General features: G+C 35.6%; 5 protein-coding genes across 5 annotated transcripts in view; all 5 read right to left on the reverse strand.

Annotated features, from left to right (window-relative positions):
• Positions 1–1,021, reverse strand: part of LOC104745333 (L10-interacting MYB domain-containing protein-like) — a 3,357-nt gene extending 2,336 nt beyond the window's left edge. Inside the window, exon 1 of the mRNA XM_010466532.2 lies at positions 776–1,021. The gene's annotated coding sequence lies outside the window, so the exon portion shown is untranslated. The remainder of the gene's footprint in view (positions 1–775) is intronic.
• On the reverse strand, positions 1,433–2,939 carry LOC104745334 (L10-interacting MYB domain-containing protein-like). Its single transcript, XM_010466535.2, has 3 exons — positions 2,441–2,939; positions 1,862–2,371; positions 1,433–1,784 (listed from the first exon to the last, which is right to left on the reverse strand). Exons 1-3 carry the CDS (start codon positions 2,717–2,719, stop codon positions 1,563–1,565), a joined length of 1,011 nt encoding a protein of 336 aa, XP_010464837.1. The 5' UTR covers positions 2,720–2,939; the 3' UTR covers positions 1,433–1,562.
• Positions 3,585–5,997, reverse strand: LOC104745335 (probable sugar phosphate/phosphate translocator At3g11320). Its single transcript, XM_010466536.1, has 4 exons — positions 5,219–5,997; positions 4,536–4,639; positions 4,197–4,425; positions 3,585–4,105 (listed from the first exon to the last, which is right to left on the reverse strand). Exons 1-4 carry the CDS (start codon positions 5,663–5,665, stop codon positions 3,959–3,961), a joined length of 927 nt encoding a protein of 308 aa, XP_010464838.1. The 5' UTR covers positions 5,666–5,997; the 3' UTR covers positions 3,585–3,958.
• Positions 7,149–9,017, reverse strand: LOC104745336 (glycerol-3-phosphate acyltransferase 5). Its single transcript, XM_019236460.1, has 2 exons — positions 8,433–9,017; positions 7,149–8,273 (listed from the first exon to the last, which is right to left on the reverse strand). The coding sequence occupies exons 1-2, from the start codon at positions 9,001–9,003 to the stop codon at positions 7,354–7,356; spliced, it is 1,491 nt and encodes a 496-aa protein (XP_019092005.1). The 5' UTR covers positions 9,004–9,017; the 3' UTR covers positions 7,149–7,353.
• On the reverse strand, positions 10,079–12,734 carry LOC104745337 (plant intracellular Ras-group-related LRR protein 9). Its single transcript, XM_010466538.2, has 3 exons — positions 11,852–12,734; positions 11,133–11,299; positions 10,079–11,052 (listed from the first exon to the last, which is right to left on the reverse strand). Exons 1-3 carry the CDS (start codon positions 12,554–12,556, stop codon positions 10,422–10,424), a joined length of 1,503 nt encoding a protein of 500 aa, XP_010464840.1. The 5' UTR covers positions 12,557–12,734; the 3' UTR covers positions 10,079–10,421.

Here is a 15,788-nt window from a genome sequence, read left to right on the forward strand (position 1 = left end):
CTTTTTTTTTTTTTTTTTGGGTGGTTAATCTGATTTTGGCGTTTGTGTGTGCCGCTCGAGACGGGTGCTCTGTTTTTCTGAGATTACTAGGCGTGTTTTATCCCGGTTAGAGCTGGTTCTCTTTATTGGATTTTTTTTTTTTTTAATTATGTTGAACATGTTTTAAGTTTGTGGTCAAAAATGACAATTCATCTTTGATTCTGTTAATATGATTTTTTTACTGTTGAATAAGAATATAGTCAACGTTTAGAGTTTCATTAGCTTTTGTTATAAAAAAAGTTAAGCTTGATTAAACACTAAATTTTGACTATCTTCCTAATTAACACTTTAAAAAAAAAATACATTATGATTTAATAGAATCAAAGAGAAATTGTCATTTTTGGCCACAAATTGAAACATGTTCAACACAATAAAAAAGAATTCCAATAAAGAATACCGCCTCTAACCAGATATAAAATGACTTAATGTGTTAGATTTATAAATGAGTTTAAGCGTTAGATTTGAATACGTAACATTTATTTATTTATACTACATATTATTTAATTAGTTTAGTTGCCATTATTATTTTATCAACACACAAATAGATTTACAAGTTACATGCATAGTTTAAAGAAAAAAAAAGTTCCATTTGTTGATATGGTGAGGTTAAGTCTATTTTTTCAAAGTCGTCCTCCTTTTACTAGCGACTAACTTCAAAATGATTGAGTTTTTTTTTTTTAATGGATTTTGTCATACATATTTGTAAACTGGAGAAGAAAATAAGAAAGGTACATACCTGCAAAATTTTGTTAATGGCAATTTGATTTGGTTTTGCAGATCTATAACTTACAATAGTCGCCGCTTCAAAGTAAAATTTTGGATTATGTCGATATTTTTTTCCACTGACTCTGAATTTCTAAGATTCAAGTCGCAACGACATAAGTTAAGAGAAAAAAAAGAGATGTAAAAGTAATTTTTTCATCGACAGTAGCAGTCGCTGCGATGGATTCACCACAGTCGATGTGGCGGATTCACCAATGAAGCTTAACTATTCTGAGTCTTTTTCCTATTTATAGACACCCAAGTGAATTTATGTGTGGTATTGATTTTATTTTAATTAAATATACTACTAATTTTTTTTTATAAATATACTACTAAATTTGCTTGTAGTATTTTTTTTTTCTTGGTCAATGCTTGCAAGATTAGTTCTTTGTATAAATGGCATGTTATTTAATTAGATTAACTACAATAGTAAAATATTATGTACACAAGTAAGTTTATGTGCATGATTTAAAAAAAAAAAATAGATATACACGGATGAGTTTGCGGCAAAATTAGGGGACAATAACATTTTAGTTGTTTGTATGGCAATTTATTTAACTAGTACATAATATTAGTTTTATTTTATTAGGACACAAATGAATTTTTGTATTTATTTCAAATAATATTGGGCATCTTATGAGACTATTTTTGGGCTTCTAATAAATGTTTTAATAAAGAGATAAAGCTATATGATCCAATAACTAGCCATAAACTGTAACTAGCTAGAGCTTCAAAAACAATGGTTTTTCTCGGTATGAGGCTCAGGAAGCGTGGTCACTTCCTTCTGTGACTGGCTCGTTTATGTAGACTGCTGATGATGGAGCTGGTTCATGTAACTGTGGTGCTTCAGAATGATGATCGATCACTGTCCTGCGATAAGTACGGGGTTGAGCATTCCCGGGTTGGATATGTCTGAAGATGGTTGCTAGTTTTACAGCGTGAGGGATATTTCTCCATCTGAATTTTGCAGCTTTACGATTAACCTATAAAAATCAAACAAAAGATCCAGTGTTATTAAATTGACCAATTGATATAAAAGTTCGAGTAACGTTTTGTTAACCTTCAAGAAGTTTTCCCAGTCCTCGTGAGTTGCTCCAAACTTGCATGTATTATCATCCCACTTCATGATGGGATTGCCAACAGCATTACACCACAACCTCCACTCTTCCTTTGTAACAACCCAGCGGCTCTTGAGCTGCGCTTGTGTGTAGCTTGATCCTGTTTCCTGATTGATTGTCTCAGCCATCATATCCCAAGTTTCCTTTGGATAGTATTTGTTACCTCTGGTTGGTCTGTTTCCTTTTGATGACTCTTGGAAACACAACTCGACAAAAAGATCATGTGAGGACGACGACCATACACACCTACGAGGCCAGATGTTAGATGCGCTTAGCGTAGCTTCATCTCCAGTATCATTTTCTTTATCACGATGCTCGCAACTTCTCTTCCTTTTTCTGCTACCTGAAGTACCTTCATCATCATCTACGTTAACCGCCTTAAAGATAATCTCTAGTTTCTCGAGGAACAACGGAGGCCACTTCCAGCGATACGGTTTAGCCTCAGGATTCACCTGTGACAAACCCAATCAAGTTTTATTACATATATATAGCCTTCATAAACAATCAAAATAATTAAGTACCTGTAAATAGTTGGTCCAGTCTTGATCACTGGCACCAAACGTTTTCGTCTGAGGATCCCATTTCATATCACTGCATTGAACAAGTCTTGACCATATCTTCCAGTTCTTGAGCATTGTATTCCAATGATCCTTAAGCTGGAGTATGGTGAACCTCGTGCCCGTGCTTTGCTGAAAAGGTTTCAGTATATGTTGCATTCGAGGTAGATGAGCCTTGTGCTCGACGCATAACTCCACAAAGTGTCTGTGGTGTTCAGGTTGCCACCAGACTCTCGGCGTCATAGTTCTTTGTTGTTAGATAAGTAAAGACAACACCAACAAAAATAAAACATAACGTTATTTCCAGAAAACAATATATTACCAAAAGCTTTGACCGGTAACACTATTAAAATTGCGGGAAACAAATATAAAATATAGCAAGAATACATAACTGGTTAAAATCTCGTAGGATTACGAATTGATTTTGTCAAAACACATTTTTAAACCGTAACCAAATCAATACAAAAGTAAGTATCCACGTTTGTCAGGAACATTTTGCAGCATGGAGCTATCATGCATAGACGGTAATGGAGAAGAAGAAGACAATTTTATTTAACGATTAAAACAAGACAGCAAAGGGTTTACCAGAAATTTATACAAAGAGAGATTCTGATTTGCTACTGTGTGGCTGAAAAAAGCCAGACAGCAAATTTACCTCTTTGTGTGTTTTGTGTGTTTTTGAGATTACTAAGGGATTAGGGACCCATTTTATAATGGCTGAAACCAGTTCACTTTATTTATTGGTAACTTTTATTATTATGTTGACAGGTTTCAATTTGTTGCAAAAAAAGACACAGTATCTTCAATTCTACTAAAGACTATTGTGTTTTTTTTGTTAAGTGTTAATTAAGAAGATAGTCAAAGTATAGAATTTTAGTAATTTAGTTATAATTAGTTTTTTATATTTATCTCTTAAGTACACTTAAGCGCAATATAAAATATTTTAAAACAACTTAACAACCCAACCTGGAACCTGTGGGATGTGATTCAAGAATCCATGGAAAACAATATGAATCCAACTTCTCACTCTGTTTCATGAGCATAATCCAGTGTAACTGCATTACATAAGTTGGATTCACAGAGAGAAGTGGGAACTAAAAACAGGTGGAAGAAACAAAAAAGGCTTTGTCTTTTTCCATTAATTAATCAGTGTTGTAAATGTTGATATAACAAAACTAGATATAAAGAATCGACAACAAAAAAAAAAAGCTAAATCGAAGTTACTCTTAGAACAACCTACGACGAAAGCAGTAGAGACAATCCGAGAACAAAAAAGGAAAAGAAAAGAAGGAAAAAAAATCACTTATTTGTGAAAGTCCTCTAAATGATTGCTTTTGGTACTCTGATCCTTTGGTATTGCTTTACACATCCTTTGCTTTTGATCCAACCAAAGATGTTGTGTAAGGTTTTCTGTTCACAGCAAAAGAAACTTGCCTGTATTTGTTTACCTGAGGGACTGAACAAATAGAATGAATGTTTCTTTCATTTGCTTCGTTTCTTGGCTTCGCTGTAGAGAATAACTCCACAGACCGTGAGTGAGTAACCTAACATTCCAGTCACTGAGACAGGATTCCTGAATATAAGGATAGAAACCACCACTGCTACTGCACCTTTGGCGTTTCCTAGCACCTACATATCATAGAAAAATATAACTTATGAGAAGTGGTCGATGGATATAGATGATAGAGTTAATGTATAGAAAGAAGAGATGTGTTGTTACCTGAAGAGTCAGAGCGCTGGTGTGTTTCGTGACTAAGAAATTGGTCAAGTTCACAAAATAAGCGAGGGCCGAATTGAATAGCAGATACCAAACAATTCTAAAATCATCTCTGGCAAGTGCAATTGTAATGCCAACAACATTTTTTTCCATGATAAGTGTAGCAGGAAGAAGGAACACAACAGCTATGGGAGCCATGTAAAGTAGGAGGTTCATTGAGTTTAGCTTCTCCCTTCAAACAAATTCAGTAAAACATTTTCAGCAACTCTCTTAACACAAATACAAACTTCCGCAAGAAGAATTTTAGCTGATAAAACAGCGAAAGATGCTATAATCTCTTACCCTTCTGAAGATAGCAAAATTCCTTGAAGAACCGATTTAAGTGCTCTTGCAGCTGTGGCTGCAATGCACATAATGAATCCGAACAGATGGAAACTTGGTTCACTCTGATGATACATAAAAATGAGCAAAATCAGATAAAGAGTTAAAGTCAATATAGAAAAAGATGCTATAAATGAAATGAAAAAAAGATCCAAGAAGAAGCATACTCTGCACACCTCAAAAGAACAACTTTTATACTAATTAACACTCTACTGCTTCGAGCTCAGAGCAATCCGAAAGATTTTCAAAATGTTAAATTGTTGCTATTTCTATCAACAATCCAAATATGAGAATGTGAATAAACCAGATTCAGCTCATAATCTTCTCTATTCCTAATTCCTCTAATTCGTGTGCCTCTACTTCAACCTCTATCAAGCTAAGAGATTTACATCAACCATAACAACACATTTCACCTCAATTTCTCAAAATAAGCTTTAAAATTGCATCAGAATCTAACAAACCAAATCAAAAATCACAAAGTAGCTCATAATCTTCTCTAATTCGTGTGCCTCTACTTCAATCTCCCTAAAGCTACCATAAACAACACATGTCACCTCAGTTTCATCATAAAGCTTTCGAATTGCATCAGAACCAATCTAACAAACCATAAGCCAAAGAGAAGAGATTTTGAAAAAAAAAGTTACCCCACTGGCAATGACAACACCGGTAACAACAGGGAGGAGAGTGAAGTAAGTCAACCAAGCTTCTCTCTTAAACGTAATAATATAAGCAAACACGGCGGTGAAAAACGGCGTCGTAGCACCGATCGCTTGGTTAAAAGAGACAGGGAGAAACCTAAGAGAGATGTTACCAAAAACCACCGACACACAGAAAACGAGACTCAGGGCCGCGATCTTAAGAAACTGAACACGAGATCGGATCGTTTGCATAGGAACCATCTTCATCCAAGCGATAGCGACGTAGCTTAGAAGAGAACAAGCCGTCATGTGACACATGGTTAAGAAGATTGGATACTTGAATCCATAGTTGCTTAACAAGTACTTGTTCAGCAATAATACTCCGATGTTCGATGAGTACCATGACGCTACTAATCCGATTGTGAAAAACCGGCCATTGGCCGCTATCTTCATCTCCCCTTCTAAAAAAATTCGAGAATTAAAACCAAATCGATCTCGATCGATTCAAAACCCTAACACAACAACTATGGATTGACGCCTCAATCGATCGATCTGTGTCTCTACTTTGAGATCTTCAGAGAGAGACAGAGATTATTCTTCCATGGATCGAATCGAGATTAAGTTACAAAATAGACACGAATGAGAGAATGGTGGAATCCAGGAAGAGAGAAACTATATGATTGATGAAGAAGCAAAGGTCAATGAGAGATCTTTGTGTAAACAAAGCTCTCTTCTTTTTAAAATATGAGAAAAAAAAAAATGTTTGTTGTTACTAATTTTTTTTTTTTCAGTTCATGAGATTTAATGCGTTTTATGTATATATATATTTAATTCTTCAATTAATGCAGTCGTAATTTATTTTACTTTTTTTTTATAAAGTTGTAGTGGAGTTTTGATTTGATTCGTCTAATAATAAAAAGGGAGGTTTAAAATATTTTTTTTAGAATGTGTGAACAAAGGAAAGGAACGTTTGACTTATCGGTTTTAACTTCTTCGGTTCGGTTCGGTTTGGTTCAATTATACTTTGATCGTTTTTTGTCTATCATTAAATCGACAAAGTCCGATTCATAACCAATTTCTACAACGCGGAGTAACACGACTTAGTGGAGTCGAACTCCGGTGGAATCGGTCGCAGAGGTGGTGATGTAACCATTTAACTAAAGACACTTCTTTACTTTGATCGGTTTTTACAAGAACAAAACTGATTTTCTAACATATAAACGTTAATATATTTAAATTTTCAAAGGATTCGAAAACAAAGAAAATAATATACTTGTTTTGAATAGTTTATAGAGGATAGGATACCGACCAAAATAATGTATAGTACGTAGTAACAGACACGCCGTTGAAATGTCAATTTGTTTGGTTTGATTCTCATGAATGATTTTTATATATATCATCACAATTATTTCAATGTTCGTTTTTGAAAAAAATGAAGAAAAAAAAGTAGAGGGGTTACACGACTTTGTTGGTCATAGACAAATAATATCCATTACTCAACCATCGGATGATAGGCGACTCCTCAACGCGTTTTCTTACTAAAATACATTTTAGCATAAATAAATTGGGACTGATTGGTTGAAAATGTTAGTTCCAAATGCATCTATAAAAATAAAAATGACGTGTGGATTGAATAATAACTTTCAATGAGAAATCATTTATTCTTTGATTATAGTCCTTAAGCAACGACTTGCTTTTCAAGTGAGAAGCTTTTGGTAATCCTCCTTTTTCGTGAAGTTAGTGCATTCAAGCCCTAACGTATCCGCCAAGATTCTATCTGAACATGCATCGCAAGATCATACGGCCTGTTCTCGGATGAGCACGTGGTCCTCGATCAGAAGCTTGTCCAAATCAAGGGTAACCTCGTAAACCAGTGTCAGGGTATCAAAATCGAAACTAAACCATCCCAGCCTCTAGTGGTGCACAAAAGAATCCAAATTAAGCTAACCCATTCATCGAGACAGGCACGATTCCATTGGTTAAGTAAAAAAGAGTGATTAATCTTAGTCTTAGCAAAAACAGTTCACCCCAAACTTTTCCTAGATCTCTTTGAGGAAACCCTTGCTCAAGTCTTCTCTCCCTCAATAACAAGCAATGGTCTGAATTTCAACTTGACGTGGAAATTGAATAGTTAACATTATTCAGTGGGAGAAAGGATTAAAAGTTTTAATGATCATCTTAGCTTGGTCCTGAAACGACACATACGACACCGTCCCGTCCTTTCCAGTGAGAACCTTATACTTATCCTTCCTCGTTAAGTTAGTGCACTCGAACCCTAACGTATCCGCCAAGATTTTCTGAACATGGTTCGCCACATCATACGGTGACCTTTTCCCCGATAAACACGTGTCCTCCATTGGCAGCTTGTCCAGGAACGTCACTTCGTAACCCGGTCTCGGGTTCATCAAGAAGAATATCATGTCCATACATCTCCACCCTCTCACGGTGTTGGCATGGAAGAATCCAACCTTACAGTTCACCGCCACAGGCACGATCATGTCCGTTAGCTCCGAAAAAAGCGCGCTGAATCTTAACAAAAACGGTTGACGACAAGTTGTTCCCTCGGGGCAAATCACTAGGTCTCCTTTGGACAGCTCTAGTTTGATTGTCTTGGCGTCGACATCTCGGATTCTTTGTATTCGCACGATGGGGATTGGAGAGAAGAGGTTGCAAAACCGCGAAAGTGAGTATACAACGGCCATGACGTTGCGTCCCAACACAGTGGATATGACAACAGGGTCCATTAGCGTTCTATGATTACATACAAAGAGAACGCCAGAGTCTCCGGGTCCTTGTGGCTGAGGAGGCTTTCCCTTGACGATGACTTGGCAGCCTAATATCCTCAGGGCGTAACTTCTGATCCACAATGGGAGAACGGACCCGGCAAGGATCCTGATGGGAGCAAGAACAATTCCAAATGGGATCCAGAGGAGGATGAGGAGAGCTGTGGCTGGTGTTGGCCGCTTCACAAGGCGTCCGTCGTGAAAAATCACCGGCTGCAGCTCAAGTTGTTGGTTATGGTAGTTGACAATCTTCTCTGGAACCGGTGCACGAATCTGTTTTATGTGTAAATTAGGTCCAAATAGTGTAATCACTAGATGATTTGAGTATTAAAAGAAAATGGCATGTTATTGATTTTTTATCACTTAGAGTTGTTGAAAGAAGTGCTCGAATTCCACTGAAAATATCATCTAATTAAATTAAACAATTTATAACGTTACCTCACATAACGATGTCACAGAGGCTCTTCCAAGACCTAGATGAGGCCTCCGGTCAACAAATAAGTCGGCAACACGCTTCAAAGTAGACTGATCGATATCTGTTTCACGTATAAAACCGGTGTGATAACCGAACGTGTTCACGTTCAGCTCCGTACCGATGACCTTATCTGCTTTAAGATACTCCTTCGCGAACCTTTCCACCATAACCCGAGGCATCCTCGTCACCACGACCCTCTTCTCAAACGAGCTTAATACCGTCCACGTGTCCATGCTTACATCATCCATGTAGAACTTTGGCAAGACGGTTCTAGCCACCGCTTCGATCTCCCCTTCGCTTAGACCAACCGTGGCTATGAAAATCATGAGCTTGAGAGCGACGTCATTGTAGCCGAAAACGTCAAGGAGTTTGATGACGGGCCAGAGAAACAGCAAGAAAGTGAAACGAATCAGACCAGATGAGTCAAAGGCAAGGAGCATGAAGTAAGAGAATGAATCCTTGTTCTTCAGTAATGTTCCTTCAAACTCCGACACCACCGAATAAGGCGTCGTACTCGATCTGTTCATCACCATTTTGTATATTGAGTGTTCTTTTTTCACTTTGGTATGTATGAAGATTAGAACGGATCAAGAGTTAATGTTATATAGAAAGTTTGTGTCATTTGTGTGGAGCTGGCTCCAGTTAATATTAATGTAATGACCCGTTTTAGATGTATTATATACAGTATAATTTTGTTTTGCGTAGTTATTTAATTAAGGCGTTGTGATTTTGGTTAGTAACATTAATATCGAAATGATGATATATAGAAAGACATTTTGTATACGCAAATACTCTTTATATAGTAGTATATCCTCAAGTTGTAACGTTGATAAATCAACATGTCACAATTTTGATGGACTAAATATCAACTTAATTGTTCTCCCATGCACTTAATTAAGTAAACACTTAAAACAAGATGATGTGATGAGATTCCTAAACAGTGTTTAACTTGTGTTGTAGAATTACCTCACATAATGATACGAAAGTTGTAGATAATCGTATTGGTTGGTCTCGAGTGTTTGAGACATTTGAAACGAAGAAGAATGTTTGATTTAACTCAAAAGTGATTGTGATTCAAGTGATTGGGTTAGTGTAGGTGTCAACTAACTCAATGACATTTTCACTATTAACCAGAAAAAGCTGTTGAGTGTTCGTTAGTTTTGGTTTAAACCGGTTAACGGTATTTAAGCTGAGGCCATCTTATATATTCACTGTAGAACACATTGATTCTCCTCTTCTGTAATCTTTTTAAGAGACAAAAAATTAGGTGGGAATTGAATGAAAACTTAAGAGTGAAGATGCAATTAGTGTGATGGTAAAGACTACGTTATTTCCAAAGAGAAGCATGTGCTATTGGTTGATAAGCGTGGAACCAGATCTGCTGAAACGATGGATCTAAGGTTTTTTTTTTTGGCGGCGTGAAAGCCACCAGTTCGTGATTTTGACATTTAATGATCAGCTTTTGATTTACCTTTGGGATGTCTTCGGGAAGATCAACGGATTCACAGTTAAATTTTTATTTACAAATTTACACAGGGTACATCATTGGATCAGGCGCTTTTCTTGATTGCGTTTATAGATTAATGTAAGACACCTACAATAACAATATGAAGCGATCACCAATATGCTTCTTATTAAATCCAAACCCACAAAGCAGAATAGGCACAAACCCAAATCCAAACACTTGACTGTTTCTTTAGAAAGGGCAAAATACAAAAGAAAAATTGAGGTTAAACAAATTAAAAAATGTATCTTTCTTTTATAAGTTGGACCCATGATTTTATCACATCACCTGAGTCTCTTTTATAAGTTTGAACCTAAGTTAATGACAGGCCTTACCCGTCAGAAAGAATCACAGCAGACAACACAGTAACGAAGAGAGACCCTTCATTACATACTGAATGCCTAAAAGGAGGAAGAACAACCTCTTTGGTCTTCGAGCCAAGTCACATTATAGCTCTCGCTCAAGGTAAGGGTCTCGAGAAGTTGGCGATCCGAGATACTCTGAAACATCTGCGACATAAGTTTTCAGTTTAGATGTGGTTCGTGTGAGCCACCCAGCGTTTGCCTCCTCCATCTCCTTTTCCATTCTCATCTTCTCTTCTTCTTCCAACATTCTGATCCTTCTCTGACCCATGTACGTCTTCACAGCTTCCACACCTTCCTTCACCACTTCCTTGGGTGGTACCACGAGTGGGTTCTGCTCCACGTTCAGTTTGGTCAGGCTTTCGAGAGTGCCAAAACTGTCTGGGAGGGCATGGATTTGGTTGTTACTCAAGTCCAGTTCTTGGAGGCTTATGAGGTCGCCGAATGGGGCAGGGAGATCCTTGAGGTCACTGAAGTTGCTACTTAGGTTTAAGTACTCAAGGTTTGCTAGCAACACGAAAGTATCAGGAAGGCCATGCAGTTCATTGAAGTGGGCGTCAAGGTGTTTTAGGGATCTCATTTCACCTATACTGGTAGGGAAGGATCGGATCTTGTTATACTGGATCAAGAGCTTTTCTAGATTCACTAGATCAAGTCCAATGTTGGTTGGTAAGTAGGTGAGACGGTTGAAGCTCACGTCCAAGATAACCAATGACCTAAGATATTGATGCAAGAAGTGGTTAAAATTGGTTCACAAATCAAACTTGACAAAGTGGAGTTTGTATATATTACGTACCCACACCGGCAGATGGAATCAGGCAAAACAGAGAGCTTGTTAGTTGAAACATTCAGGACTTTCAGTTTGGAGAGTAAACCCATAGAATCAGGTAATGTCTCCAGAGAATTCGTGGAGACATCCAGTTCAACAAGACTATGCAATCCAGCTATTGAATCAGGAATCGCCTATTTGGACATAAACCTTAGTCAGAGCCATAAATTCTACCTCAGAACAATCGAGAAAAGAGCTAACATAGAATCACTTGCAAAAATGTGAATTAACCCATACCACATCAATACTTAACATGCAATATCAAAGATGCTGAACCGAAACAAGCAAACACGCACATAAATACCCGAATCTCTACAGATAGTAAAGGTCAAAATCTAAGACGCAAAGCAAAAACAAACACACACATACCTAAATCTCTTCAAATCACATCAGACTAGGCTTCATTTATACAACATTTCTTTAAATCGCATCAGGAAAGGTATTGTTCCTCACAGAGATTGATTACATCAACCATTGTATAATTCCCAAAAATGTTACCTTTAAGCTACACTAAAGATAACCAAATTCTCAAACATTCAAATCCTAAACTAAAGTTTCATCCTTTTTAACAGAGACAAGAACAGAACAGATTCAGACCCCACCACAGCTTAATTCTAGTGAAGAGAGTGGATCAAATAAACAACAAAGCGACAAACGTATGATTTTGATATTGTATAAGAAGTGACCTCAAGCTTATTGTTGGAGAGGTTAAGAACAAGCAACCCTTGAATCCTCCCAAATGCCTCAGGAAGCAATCTCAGCTTCCTCCCAGACAAATCAACACGATCAACCGGATTAGCGGAAGCGTGCTGCAGTATCCCCACAACCTCCTCATTAACCTCAACAGCCGCAACATTATCCTCATCCTCGGCAGCATTCTTCTCAGCAGACTCATAAATCCTAACAAGCCTCTCCTCTGCTTCTTTCAAAAGCTTCTCATACGAAGCATGAACCTCATCAAGCTTCAAAACAGACTCACACCAAGTCTTCTCCTGATCCATCTCAAGTCTCCTCTTCTCATCTTTCCCAGCCGCGTCGGTAAGCGCGATGTCTTCAAACGATTCAGATAAGGAAGACTCGATCTCCGAGAGCTTCGCACGAGCCTTGTCGACTGACTCGTGATCGGGTCTAGGTCCTAGTGTTCGGAGGATGGATCGAGTCTCGGCGACGTCAGTGATCGCACTGGTCATGGAAGCGAGAACATCTGGTTGTGTTAACTGAGGCATCTGAGTGACGATCTCGATTGAGTGGCTAGATGATGGTGGTTGCTCGATATCGAAGGGAGGAGGAACGGCGGAGGAGGAGGGAGGGGATTTGGTGGTGAAAGAAGGGAGACGAGCCAGGACGTAAGAGAGGACAGGGAAGTTCTTAGGGTTAGGTTCTGCCGCCATTGTTTTTTTGGTAAAGAAGATTTGGAATCTGAATCTGGGGAAGATGATAGAAGATGAAGAAGATTTAAAGATTGGTTTTTTTTTTTTGATTTGGATCGAAAGTTGTGAGCTTTTTGCCTTGTCTCTTCCCACGTTCTCTGTTGTGTTGTGTTCGCCTGCTCTGCTTTTCTTTTTTTTTTCTCTCTGATGCTAAGATGACACGTCAGCTAGTGTGATCTCAATATTATTTTTGAGTATATCTCTTAATTAATATTATTTTTTTTGGTAGATATCTCTTAATTAATATTATTATATAGCTTTTAAAATAAGAAAATTGTTGCCTTTTCTAAATAATTTAATCAATAAATTATATAACTGATTATATATTTAGAGAAAGTAAGAATAAGTAATTATTATTTAAGATAAACAAAAAATGATGTCATGATACAAGTGAGTGTCGAATTTTTATGAGCTGACAAATAAGAAAATACTTTTATAAAAGAAAAATATATATATATATATATATATATATATTTTTAGAAGTTGAAAACGGAAATGCAGAGCCAGCAGTCGAATGCTTAGAATTCTGCAAACTCCTTTATACAGATGCTCTTACCATCATATGTAAAAAATAAATCTAAACCAAAATTAAAAAAATAAAACAATATAAGGAAATAAATTCTGTGAATATTTTATTAAAAAAATTATGTTGATTTGAATTTATAAAAGAGGATTATGATTTAGATTTTATAATTTAAAAAAAATATATGTCGATTTGGATTTATTAAATAGTGATTAGGATTTAGATTTTACAATTAAAAAAATTATATGGTCGGTTTGGGTTTATAAAAGAGTGGTTATAATTTAGGATAAATTTTACAATTAAAAAAAAAATTATATGTCGGATTAGGTTTATAAAAAGGTGGTTAAGGTTTCGGATTTAGATTTTACAATTAAAATAAATTATATGTCGGTTTGGATTTATAAAAAAATGGTTAGAATTTAGGTTTAGATTTTACAATTTAAAAATTTATATGTTGGTTTTGGTCTATAAAAAAGTGGTCAGAGTTTGGTTTAGATTTTACAATTAAAAATATATATATATATATATATCAATTTGGGTTTATAAAAGAACTAGATAAGGACCCGCCCGATGTGCGGGTTTAAAGTTTTGTAAATAAAATAAAATTTAATAAAAATATATTAAATTTATTATACATTATTTTTATAAATCTTTTTTACTATAATACACTTATTTATATTCATACACAAATCTTTTATGTATGTTACCATTTAAAGTATATTTTTACACCTACATATATTGTATGTTACAAATTTTATTTATCATCACTTAGAAAATATCTATATGAACAAATTAAGTCAACTATTATTAGGCATGTCAATTAGGGCCAAAGCCCGCGGGCTGGTCCGGCCTGGCCCTGAAAAATATCGGGCTCGGACTTAAATATATATGTCCAAAAAAAATTGGGCCTTTCGGGTTCAGCCCGTTTGGGCTATAGAGTTTTTCGGGCTTAGCCCGACCGGGCTCGGACCAGCCCGAAAAGCCATTTAATAAATATATTTGTACCTTTTTGTTAACATTTTTGTTTGATTGCAATATTTGATTAATAATTTATTGTAAATAAAGTTTTAAATTCTAATCCTAGTTTTCATATATACTCAATAACCATATTTTATACTTTAAAATATTTATTAATGATATTTTATATGAGTTATATATTGGTTTATTTGGTTAAAGTATCGAAATTTTATTTAGTTTTAAACATTTTCTATTAAATTAAGTTGGTTGTAGTGAATATAGATGAGTTATTAAATGTTTGATTGATTTGTTTTATAGTGCACCTTTAAACACTGCTTTTTAAAGCTTATAAGTTTGAATTTTTGATCGATAAGATAAGCCCAAAAAAGCCCGAAAAGCCCTGTAGCCCTGTTAGGGCCGGGCTCGGGCTTTGAAACATAGGCTCGGAAATATTTCGGGCCGGGCCGGGCCAGATCGGGCCAGCCCGATTGACACCCCTAACTATTATATGTCTCTTTACTTTCACTTTTGCATAGTTTCTATAATCACTAAAATTGTTGGCTTAAAAAACATTTTGAGTAAAAAATAAATTACATCATAATAGCGTATGACTAACCATAAAGAGAACTTCGGTTCTACACTCCTCCTTTATAGAGAGAACCTTGCGTCTAACCTCCTCCACAATGGAGAGAACCTTCGCTCCGTCATCCTCCCTTGGGGAGATAACCTTGCGTCCAACCTCTCCAACATTCCTTCCTTGGGGAGATAACCTTGCGTCCAACCTCCTCCACCATAGAGAGAATCTCGGATTTGCTCTCCTTCTGTGTGGCTTGCTCCAGCAACCAATGAAACTAAAGACCCTTTTCCATTGTCACAAAAACTTTTGATAGTAACTAATGCTAAATTTTCCAATGTATTCATGGAAGTTTCTTTGACACACCATGATGTAGCCTCTGTTTTCAAGCTCCTATGAATCTATCAACAATGATTTATATTTTTCCAATCTATATCTATATTTCTTGTAGGCTTGTATTTAATTAGCCTATTTTATCCAACCATTAGGTTGATACATTCTCCTCTTTACCTCCTTTTGAGATTGAACAATGGTAACAATTATGTTTGCACAAAAATAAAGGTCTATGACCAACCAATCAAGGTTGAGAAATTAGAAAAAAATTAATTTGACATAATTAATGAAATAATATAAAATTATAAGCACGGTAAAATAAGGAAAATTTAGCTTCTCATTAAAAAAGTTTGACCAATAGAACAAAGTTGAAAGCAATATTTTGAATAAATTATTTTGTTAGATGAATAATATGAGACAATCTCTGTTTATATAGAAGTGAGTATTTACATTTTTTAGAATTATAATTTTCTGTAATTTAAAAAATTATATGTTGGTTATGGTTTATAAAAAAGTGGTCAGAGTTTGGTTTAGATTTTACAATTAAACATATATATATATATCAGTATGGGTTTATAAAAGAATAGTTAGAGTTTAGATGTTATAATTAAAAAATTATAAATAATGTTAAAATTAATGATTTTAAAATTATTTTATTTAGATAATATTGACTATTTTTGTTTGTTTAATTTTTTAACCCCTATTTTTAATATAATGATATTATTATGATATATGGAAAAAAAGAAAAAGGTGATGATAAATGAGATATGATGAGATGAGGACATTGCAAATATGGTTGAAAGATT

This window comes from Camelina sativa, chromosome 15, assembly GCF_000633955.1.
Source record: "Camelina sativa cultivar DH55 chromosome 15, Cs, whole genome shotgun sequence".
In the NCBI taxonomy this organism is placed as follows: domain Eukaryota; kingdom Viridiplantae; phylum Streptophyta; class Magnoliopsida; order Brassicales; family Brassicaceae; genus Camelina; species Camelina sativa.

Bases quoted from the DNA above. Each gene is read 5' to 3' on its own strand.
- LOC104745334 (XM_010466535.2), bottom strand. From the start codon at position 2,719: ATGACGCCGAGAGTCTGGTGGCAACCTGAACACCACAGACACTTTGTG. The intron at 2,372-2,440 runs GTACTTAATTAT...GGTTTGTCACAG, and splicing joins ACTGGACCAACTATTTACAG to GTGAATCCTGAGGCTAAACC. The intron at 1,785-1,861 runs GTTAACAAAACG...TGATTTTTATAG, and splicing joins ACTGGGAAAACTTCTTGAAG to GTTAATCGTAAAGCTGCAAA.
- LOC104745335 (XM_010466536.1), bottom strand. From the start codon at position 5,665: ATGAAGATAGCGGCCAATGGCCGGTTTTTCACAATCGGATTAGTAGCG. The intron at 4,640-5,218 runs GTAACTTTTTTT...ATGTATCATCAG, and splicing joins GTGTTGTCATTGCCAGTGGG to AGTGAACCAAGTTTCCATCT. The intron at 4,426-4,535 runs GTAAGAGATTAT...ATTTGTTTGAAG, and splicing joins ATTTTGCTATCTTCAGAAGG to GGAGAAGCTAAACTCAATGA.
- LOC104745336 (XM_019236460.1), bottom strand. From the start codon at position 9,003: ATGGTGATGAACAGATCGAGTACGACGCCTTATTCGGTGGTGTCGGAG. The intron at 8,274-8,432 runs TAACGTTATAAA...ATTTACACATAA, and splicing joins TGTGACATCGTTATGTGAGG to AACAGATTCGTGCACCGGTT.
- LOC104745337 (XM_010466538.2), bottom strand. From the start codon at position 12,556: ATGGCGGCAGAACCTAACCCTAAGAACTTCCCTGTCCTCTCTTACGTC. The intron at 11,300-11,851 runs GTCACTTCTTAT...ATGTCCAAATAG, and splicing joins TCTCCAACAATAAGCTTGAG to GCGATTCCTGATTCAATAGC. The intron at 11,053-11,132 runs GTACGTAATATA...TCAATATCTTAG, and splicing joins GATTCCATCTGCCGGTGTGG to GTCATTGGTTATCTTGGACG.